This window comes from Neophocaena asiaeorientalis, unplaced genomic scaffold (assembly GCF_003031525.2).
Source record: "Neophocaena asiaeorientalis asiaeorientalis breed wild unplaced genomic scaffold, Neophocaena_asiaeorientalis_V1.1 scaffold540, whole genome shotgun sequence".
Lineage (NCBI taxonomy): Eukaryota > Metazoa > Chordata > Mammalia > Artiodactyla > Phocoenidae > Neophocaena > Neophocaena asiaeorientalis.
Genome location: NW_020172141.1, coordinates 4,305,801 through 4,315,606, shown reverse-complemented (window position 1 = coordinate 4,315,606; position 9,806 = coordinate 4,305,801). Strand labels below are relative to the sequence as shown.

The following is a 9,806-nucleotide window of genomic DNA, read 5'->3' as shown; positions in this document are numbered from 1 at the left end:
GGCCCAGCCGCTCCGCGGCATGTGGGATCTTCCCGGACCCAGGCATGAACCCGTGTCCCCTGCATCGGCAGGCGGAATCTCAACCACTGTGCCACCGGGGAAGTCCCAGAGTGGCTTTTGAGGAAACAATCTCCCTCTCTCTCTGCGCTATTTCATTGGTTTACATAATAATTAAGTTACGTAAATAAAATCCCTGGTACAACTAGCATAAATAGGGTTGGGACAAATAGACCTACTCTCAGTATGCAGACAACCCATGTGGAGGGGCTGAAGTGCACGGCTGTTCCAGGTGGGGCCTCCCAACCAACGGTGCTCGTCCTGCCCAGGACATTGGTCAATGTGTCCTGTTCAAATGGGCACCTTGGTTACCTTGGTGAGCTGGTTATGTGTAAAATGCTAGGAAGAGGGTGGATGAACAGCAGGCTTTGCATCAGCAGGGCCATCATCCTGAACCACAGCTTCGGATGGCTCAGCCCTCTACTCAGACACCTGCGGTTCTCCCGCGGGAGACCAGGGGCAAAGCTCCTGCCTAGATCCAGCGCGATACCGCAGCAGCCTCGGCCCAACCCTGTTCGTGCCTTGAGCTCCAGTCCTGGGCCACAGGGGGGCTGGTTCTCCAAATACACTCAGGACTTTCCAACAATCAAGCCTTTGTTCGCCCTGGTGAGCACAGACCCGGCAATGCTCCTCCAGGACACACGTCCAGGCCCGGCACCTCTCCTGCTGGCACCTCTCCTGCTGGCCCCTCCTGCCACTCTGGACCTTGACAGCAGTGCTGTTCACCACAGGAGGGAGGACCAACTGGTAAGCATCACCTCCTCCGTGAAGACTTTCTTGATCCCACAACAGGATGAGCTTTTCCCCTTTTAAAGATAGGCTGCGTTTGGGCTTCCCTGGTGGTGCAGTGGTTGAGAGTCCGCCTGCCGATGCAGGGGACACGGGTTCGTGTCCCGGTCCGGGATTCCCAAAAGGGGGAGGCCCCAACAGTGGGGGGCCCGTTTACCGCAAAAAAAAAAAAAAAAAAAAGAAATGAGCTGGAGAACCTTAAATGCAGATTTCAGAGTGAAAGAAGCCAGTCCGCAAAGGCTGCATCCTGTACGATTCCAACCATACGACACCCTGGAGAAGGCAAAACCATGGAGACAGTAAAACAATCAGTGGTTGCCGAGGTTTGGAGGAAGAAAGGTGGGGGGAAGACTAGGTGGATCACAGGGTACTTTTAAGGCAGTGAATCTATTCTGTGTGACACTCCAGTGATGGATACATGTCATTATACATTTGTCCAAACCCACAGAATGTATAACCAACCCAAAGAGTGAACTCCAATATAAACTGTGGAGTCTAGTTAATAATAACGGATCTACAACATTGTAAATCAGCTATACGTCAATAAAAAAAATGAAAAAAACCACAGGTCTATATTGGCTTATCAGTTGTAACAAATGTACCCCACAGTGCAGGCTGTTAATAAAGGGGGAAACAGAGGGGGGTGCGGAGGGGGTATATGGGAACTTTCTATACTTGCCACTCATTTCTTTTATAAACCTGAAACCTCTTTAAAAAACAAAGGCTATTCCTTTAACAAAAATCATAATCCAAATAACTACCTCGGGCTTAAAGTAACACCACGAAACAGGAATAACAGTCACCGGGGATCACCTGTCCGCCAGCCATTTCCTTCTTCTTTGCTAATGAACTCCATGGAACACGATGCTGCTAGAAGGTCACACTGTTCTTAGCTCCAGAATGAATCTTGATTACACGGTCGAAGCCAATCCTGGTGATTCCATTTTCCTTGCTAGTGACTGAGGGAGGTCTGGTGGGAGAGTCCGGGAACGCTTTCTTGCCCTTAAGGGGACACACTGGAAGAATGCTCTCTTCTTCCACGGGGCTTTGTCCTCCCTGCTTGCAGTCACCAGCACTACAGCGGCCATCTCCACCAAGACGGCGAAGGGAGGTGGCCAGGAGGGTAGATGAGAAACACAGAGAGAACTGGTTCTCCCACGACATCACTGTGTCCCCAAGGTAAACCTCCTCTGAGTCACCTACCTTCTGTTCTGTTAATACAACATGGCACGCTTCCTCAGTGTTGAAGTCCAGCTGAGTCAGATAAGATCTGACCTGGTAGCTCTCCTTTTTCTCCATAACGGACTCAGGTTCAGAGAGATTCGCTATCTTGCCCAAGGACATAGAGATAAAAAGGAAGGAGCCAGAGTTCAATTCAGGCCTGTTGCCTGCAAGCACTTGTTCTTTCTTTCTCTACCTCTCTGCCTTCAGGAGAAGCTGGCCCCGGAATCTTCAAAGAGAAGCGACTCTTTCGGGATTCAGAAAAGCAAATCGTTTCTTGAAATAAGTAACTGTAAACTATGGGAGAAAATCTTGGAAAAACCCTTCCTGAATTAGAGAAAACACATTTTTTAAATCTCCAACAGGGCTTAACTTAAATATAAATAACATCGCTAGAGGGTAAAGGAAGGCAGATTGAGATAATGGTCATTACCACTATAGACCCCGGTACAGTAAAAATGCCCATTGTCTGTCCTTGTCTCAGCCACTGACTCATTAGGTGACCTCGCCCAGACCACCCCCTGAGCCTACAAGAGTCTTATTATCTACCCAGTCACCTTCCCTTGGAGCTTCGTATGAATAATAAAAACTCATCACTGGCCTTCAGATTCTGAAGTTCACATTATATGCGAAAGACAAGCCTAGGGGTGTAACGTGAGTTTTCCCCTAAGCTTCCAAGTCTAGGAGCACAAAGGGGGTCGTGTTTCCCTCAATGATTTCTGGAAGTCCCAGGAGCATGGGGCTTAGGCTGCTTCATTCAATCAATAATATTCAGCACCTGTGTTGTACATGACACTCTCCAAGTTTTCCATCTTCTAAAGGAGGGGGGAAACCTCAACTTTCCTAATAAGTCAAAGGCCAACGAGGTTCGCACAAAGAAAACCAAGAGAAACTTAAACGCTGGGAGAAAGAGTCAAAGAAAGGGTAACAGAAGAAGTCTAGTAACTGAATCAGAAGAAAAGTTCCTCAGGCAAACAGCACATATATTGGTCTGAAAAACACTCCAACGACAAAAAGGTGGCAGGAAACGTCGAGGGCGCATCTGTAGGGACAGAAAGCAGATTTGTGGTTGCCTGGAGCTGGCGTGAAACAGGAATTGACTGGAATCAACAGAAGGCATCTTTTCGGTGTGACAGAAATGTTCTAAAGCTCCGTCGTGGTGGATGGTTGTAATTTAGTAAACTGACTAAAACTCTTTGGCTTGCACATCTTAAATGGGTGGATTTAGTGATATGTAAATTACACTTCGATAAAGCTGGGTTTTAAAAAATTTTTTTAATTTTTTATTTTTTTAAAAGTTTTTTTTTTTTTTTTGCCGTACGCGGGCCTCTCAATGTTGTGGCCTCTCCCGTTGCAGAGCACAGGCTCCGGACGCGCAGGCTCAGCGGCCATGACTCACGGGCCTAGCCGCTCCGTGGCATGTGGGATCTTCCCAGACCGGGGCACAAACCAGTGTCCCCTGCATCGGCAGGCGGACTCTCAACCACTGTGCCACCAGGGAAGCCCTGGGGTTTTTTTAATAAGTAAAAGGAGATAAACGGATGAGCCTTCAAGACTCAACGAATTATTTCTGAACTAAAAAGAGCCCCGTCATTACTCCAAATCAATTAGCAAGACTGAAGCCTGGGGGTGCCTCAATGCCAGGAATGAAGGCTAGAAAGATACTGGCTTTGAAGAAGATGAGATAAAGGGGAGAGAGAGGCCTCAGCCACGCTTGGGACTGGCTTGCTTCCTGAGGGTGCTGCCAGCAGGTCCAGCGCACAGTTCACTGGAAGCAGCAGAGAAGGAAGAGGCAGGAAAGAGCAGTACGGGGCAGGGTGCAGGGAGGTCTGAGCAGAAAGACAAACGTGACCCAGGCATGAACCCGTGTCCCCTGCATCGGCAGGCGGACTCTCACCCACTGCGCCACCAGGGAAGCCCTGTTGCTCTTTTAAAACAAGCATCATAGCTGTCTTTGACGTCCCTAGAGCATTTTTGAGGTTTTTTAGCACCGGTTCTGGTTCTGGAGCATGTCAGCTGTACCTCCACCTGTGGCTCCGGACAAACTGATCCCACTGGAAATTTTATCCTATTCCAACACTGGACGGTCAGCGTTTGTTTGCCCAGTTCGTATTATTGCCACAACTTGACTTCTCACTGTCCTGCTTTCAAAGTTCTCTTTAAAAGATTTGTTTTCAGTGATGGCTGATACTTAAAAAATTGTGAGGTCATGCCCTCAGGAATAATTACTAGGAGTGTGTTAAATTTCTCTACCTCCTTTTAAAATGGTTTTATCAGGTTACCGCCATCAGCATCTAAAACTGTCACTGATGGATTATCACTGTCACTGGTGGTCCAGTGGTTAGGACTCGCTGCTCTCACTGCAGAGGGCCTGGGTTCGATCCCTGGTAGGGGAAATAAGATCCCACAAGCTGCGTGGCCAAATAAATAAAACTCTCATCGATGAAGGTTATTTCAGGATGTGTCTTCCTTAAACAGTATTTAACATTGATTGGATCATGATGTTTTTGGAAAAAAAATGTTTTGGAGGCAATTGGGGAAATTTTAATATGAACTGTGTACCGTGTAATATTTTGAGAATATTATTTTTCGTAGGTGTGATCATGGTGTTGTAGGAGAGTTTAGGAGATCCTGCTGGAAGTATCTGGGGGTGAAGTGTTGTGATGTCATGTGGTTGGCAACATACTTTCAAATGAGTCAATGAGAAGGAAAATGGAGAGGGGTCGAGATAAAGGCCAAATGTGGTAGAATGTTTATGCGGTAAAATGGTTACAGTTGGTAAATGTAAGTGATGGATATAGAAGGGGTTCATTGTAGTGTTCTGGGCACACTTTTCTGTGCATCTGAAAATGTTCACAGTGAAAAGTCGGACAATAAAAAAAGACTTTTTCCCCTTCAATATTATAAAACATTCATCCGTGTTTACTTCAAGACTTTTATATGTTCATATTTTACACTTAAATTTATACTGAATTGAACTTATTGTTGGCATAAAGAGGGATATATGGCTGTCACTTAATTTGAAGTGCTACTTTATGTTCAATTCTTTAATTTTTTAATAAATTTATTTATATATTTATTTTATTTATTTGGCTGCGTTTTGTCTTTGTTGCTGCGCACTGGCTCTCTGTAGTTGCGGCGAGCGGGGGCTACTCTTCGTTGCGGTGCGCAGGCTTCTCATTGCGGTGCCTTCTCTTGTTGCGGAGCACGGGCTGTAGGCGCGAGGGCTTCAGTAGTTGTGGCACGCAGGCTCAGTAGTTGTGGCTCGCGGGCTCTAGAGTGCAGGCTCAGTAGTTGTGGTACAGGGGCTTAGTTGCTCCGCGGCATGTGGGATCCTCCCCGACCAGGGCTCGAACCCGTGTCCCCTGTGTTGGCAGGCAGATTCTTAACCACTGAGCCACCAGGGAAGTCCTGTTCAATTCTTTTAAATCTGTTTTTTGGGGAATTTCCATTCTGTTGTAACCACACTGGTTTTCTGATGTAATTTTATGGCATGTGTTCATCTCTAATAAGGCAAATCTCCTCTTTTTCTTCCTCTTCCAGAGTTTCTTAGACTTTCTGATGCCTTTATTCCTCCAGGTGAATCTCGGAGTAAATACATCAAGTTCATGATTAATTTGAATTTTGTTAAAATTATAGATTAATTATTTGGGCAGACTTGATGTCTTTATAATATTTAGTCTTTTCATTTCAATAACATAGGATGTCTCCGGAGAGCAAAGAATCCTTCAGAAGTTCAAGTGACCATCCCAGAACTATTTTGTTTGTTTAAGTTAGCGTTGTATTATAGAGTAGGTAAATATATTATTTACTTCAGTTTTATGAGATATGGATGCAAGCATGACTAAGACAGCATCACTGCCGCTCAAAGAGTTCACAGTCTTACAAAGAAGCATAGTTTAAATAATGTGGTTCTGTGGGAAAATACAAGCATTTACAAGGGACAGAAATACCATAAGGGAGTGAGTATGTATTTGATTCTGGCTGGGATGGGCAGGCTCCCAGGGGGAGTGATGCTTGCCCAGGAATTTAGAGGAAAGCATAGGCATTTGCCAGGTAGCCAGGCTACAGTGGGGTATCAAGTCAGAGGGAATATAGCAGATATGAAAGCGTAGGGACCTGAGACGGTAGGGCATGTTCAGGGCACCACAACTGGCTTCATGTCGCTGGGAGATAAAGGGAGGGTGTATTTTTGAAAGATGAGGGTAGAGTAAGGGGTATGGGGGTGCAAGATGATACATCAAGAACCGGGGACTTTATGCTAAAGGTAGAAGGGAGCGGCAGGCAGCTTTTAAGCAGAGGTGTGATAAGGTCACGTTTGCCACCTTGATGGGTGGAATGGGGGAGGGGTTTGGGCAGCCGCAAAACGGGAAGCATCGAGTGAGTTGGAAGCTAGTGCTAGTTTCTCCTTGTGTGAATTAACAGCCTGAATTAAACAAGTGCCAGCAAAGATAAGAGAGAGGCAAGATTAGAACAATGTTAAGAAGATGAAATACACACAGGACTTGATTTAAATATTTCCGACTGTAAAAGAGAGTCATAGTTGTACAGGATGCATCTCGGGTTGGTATCTTGTCAAGTTTTCCTGACGAGATACATGTTAATTGCGTAACAGTTTATGGGATTAAGAAGATGACTCATGAGTTTCAAAACTCTCCAGAGAAGTATGTAACTGTTCTGTAAGTTGAAGTGGTGTCACTGTGGCAGTGTTCACAAACTCAGCCTTTGTCGATTGATCCACATATTTTGGGAAGTCAAACATCTTTTCTGGGCTTATTCTTCACCATTTATTTATTTATGTTTGGGTGCGTTGGGTCTTCATTGCTGTGCGCAGGCTTTCTCTAGTTGCGGCAAGTGGGGGCTACTCTCCGTTGCGGTGCGCGGGCTTCTCATTTCGGTGGTTTCTCTTGTTGCAGAGCATGGGCTCTAGGTACGTGGCTTCAGTAGTTGTGGCTCGCGGGCTCTAGAGTGCAGGCTCAGTAGTTGTGGTGCACGGGCTCAGTACTTGTGGTGCACAGGCTTAGTCGCTCCACGGCATGTGGGATCTTCCCGGACCAGGGCTTGAACTCGTGTCCCCTGCACTGGCAGGTGGATTCTTAACCACTGTGCCACCAGGGAAGCCCATTCTTCACCTTTTAAAAAGGGGGATTGAGCTTGATCTCATATGCATTTCTGCTCTGAAGTCATCCTATGCAATTGATTTTCCTTCATACATCCGCTTCTATGTGCTCTGGGTTGTGCCAGGTTTTGTAGTTTATAGAAATAGAACTGTGGCTCTTGTCTTTGACAAACTAGTTTTGATGGAGAATAACTCACAGCACTCCTACTGAAAGGAAGTAACGTGTAAGAGCTGATGTGTTTACAGTACAGCTTATAAACTCACTCATGCATTCATTCCCTGCTCTCATGATGTTTGCACTCTACTGGAGAGACAGTAAACCACTTAACAAGTAAACATACAGTCGACTAAATGGTGGAAAGTGTCACAAAGGTCCACAAACCAGGGAAGTGTATGTGTGGAGGGTCTGATTGACTATTTCACATGATGTGACAAGAGAAGCCCCTCTTAATCAAATGAATGAGAAGTGAGAGCCTCTCGGAAGTGAGAGTGAGTGAACCATATGGTCTGTGTAACGTAGGAATGTGGGGAAAAGCGTCCCGGGCAGAGGGAACAGCAAGTGCAAAGTCCCTTGGGTGGGAGCAACGTGGCTTACCTGGGAAGAGTGAGGAGGCTACTATAGCAAGACAGGTGTGTGTGTGGAGGGGGGGGCGAGTCCACTGGTAGAGGGAGGGGAAGGGAATTCAGGGCCTTGAAGGCCATTGTTAGGGCTTGGCTTTTCTGCCGAGTGAGACAGAAAGCCATCAGAGCGTGTCAGTGGGGGTGTGATATGATCTGACCTGGGTTTTAGAAGCATCACTCTGTTATGTGAAGGTCAGGAGCAGAAGAAGGGAGAAGGTCAGGAGGCGGCTGCAGTGATCCTGGTGGGAGATGACTGTGGGCTGCACCAGGTGTGGTAGCAGTGGAAGCGGTGAGAAGTGCTGAGGAGGTGGCATTTACCATATTGATCCTGATATCTTCCGTTTATGGAGATGGAGGAGACTACGTGAGACATCGATGGAAGAAAATCTAGAATTTGGTTTTGTTCCCATTAAACTGAAGTTGCCTATTAGGACATCAAAGTGGAGGCGTCAAGAAGGTAGTTGGATAGATGAGTCTGGAGTTCAGAGGGCAGGATCAGGCTGAAGATATACAGGCGGGATCTAAAAGCCACAGCTTGGCTGTGATGGCCAAGTTAAAGGCAAAGAGTAAGTTGGATGGAGGTGACTGGACATTAGGGCGCTGGGGGTCTAGAGGAGATGAGGAGAAACCAATGAAGGGAACAGAGAGGAGGACTGGGGAAGTGGCAGAAAACTATGAGAGTGTGGTGTCCCTGAAACCAAGGGAATTAACTGTTGTTGAGAGTGACCAGCGGTGACCTAAGATGTTGAATGAGAGCTGAGAATTGGCCAGTGTTGAAGTGATGCAGCACGTGGAACCCGCCGTCCTGCTCATAATTTTTTTTCCCCATTACATACTTGTCACTGCAAGATTTAGTGAGTTCTAAGCGTTTTCACATAAGGCAGTCACTTCTTTTATTTATTTATTTATTTTTGGCTGCGTTGGGTCTTCGTTGCTGCACTCAGGCTTTCTCTAGTTGCGGCCAGCGGGGGCTACTCTTCGTTGCAGTGCACCGGCTTCTCATTGTAATGGCTTCTCTTGTTGCAGAGCACAGGCTCTAGGTGCACAGGCTTCAGTAGTTGTGGCTCGCTGGTTCTAGAGCACAGCCTCAGTAGTTGTGGCGCACAGGATTAGTTGCTCCGCAGCATGTGGGATCTTCCCGGTCCAGGGCTCGAACCCGTGCCCCCTGCATTGGCAGGCAGCTTCTTGACCACTGCACCACGAGGGAAGTACCCGATAAGGCAGTCATTTCTGAGGGCAGTTTGTCCTTGTGACTGGCATGCATATTTATTATTAGTGGCAGTATTCATCGTGGAGAATGTTGTTAAAGCGTCGTCTACACTGCCTCCGCCTCAAAACTTGCTTATTCGTCTACTCATTCATCCAAGAACTAAGTCCCCAAAAATACTTACGAAGCGCCTGTCTTATGGCAACCCAGATTTCCCGAAGGTCTGATTTCTCACGCGCGGGACTGTGCCTTCCTTCCTCGTGACACCTGGCCTCAGCGTCCCCGCAGTGGGGTTTTTCCAGCCTGCAGGGTCCAGCCGCAGTTCTCAGCGTCCGCCCCTAGAGGCCGGAAGTCGGGCAGCGGGCGCGTCCCTCCCCCGCCTGGGAGGGAAGCTTTGGAAGATCCAGAGAGATATGCAGATGAGGTGGGCGGGAGGTATGTAGATGAGGTGGGCGGGCCTCGTGGGGTGGGCAGCCCGAGTCGAGGTGGACGGCCTGCGTGGGGGGTGGTATGTAGATAAGGTGGGCGGGCGGTATGCAGATGAGCGGGCGCAGAGCGGCCGGCGGTCGCGGGGACTCGAGGCGCCGGCCCTTTCTTTGACTGGAGCGGACCCGCCGGACGTAGCCGCCTCGCCAGCCGGAGCCGGCGCGAGCTGCCGCGCGGTGGACACGCCGTCCGAGGCGGCCGGTCGGCCGCTGCCCGAGGCCGCAGAGCATGGGCAACCACTCGGGGCGACCCGAAGATCCCGAAGCAGGTCGGTGCGGCGGGCGGGGGGTCGCCGCACCCCCTCCC

At 48.1% G+C, this 9,806-nt stretch overlaps 1 protein-coding gene across 4 annotated transcripts in view; it reads left to right on the top strand.

Annotated features, from left to right (window-relative positions):
* The window catches only part of SPECC1 (sperm antigen with calponin homology and coiled-coil domains 1), a 246,390-nt gene that overhangs the window by 101,189 nt on the left and 135,395 nt on the right, over positions 1-9,806 (top strand). The window contains exon 1 of one of the 4 annotated variants that reach the window (XM_024753292.1): positions 9,611-9,768. The exons of the other annotated variants lie outside the window; for them this stretch is intronic. Coding sequence (XP_024609060.1) covers positions 9,729-9,768 — 40 coding nt within the window. The 5' untranslated portion in view covers positions 9,611-9,728. Of the gene's footprint in view, positions 1-9,610; positions 9,769-9,806 lie in introns of those variants that run through there. 4 annotated transcript variants of the gene reach the window in all.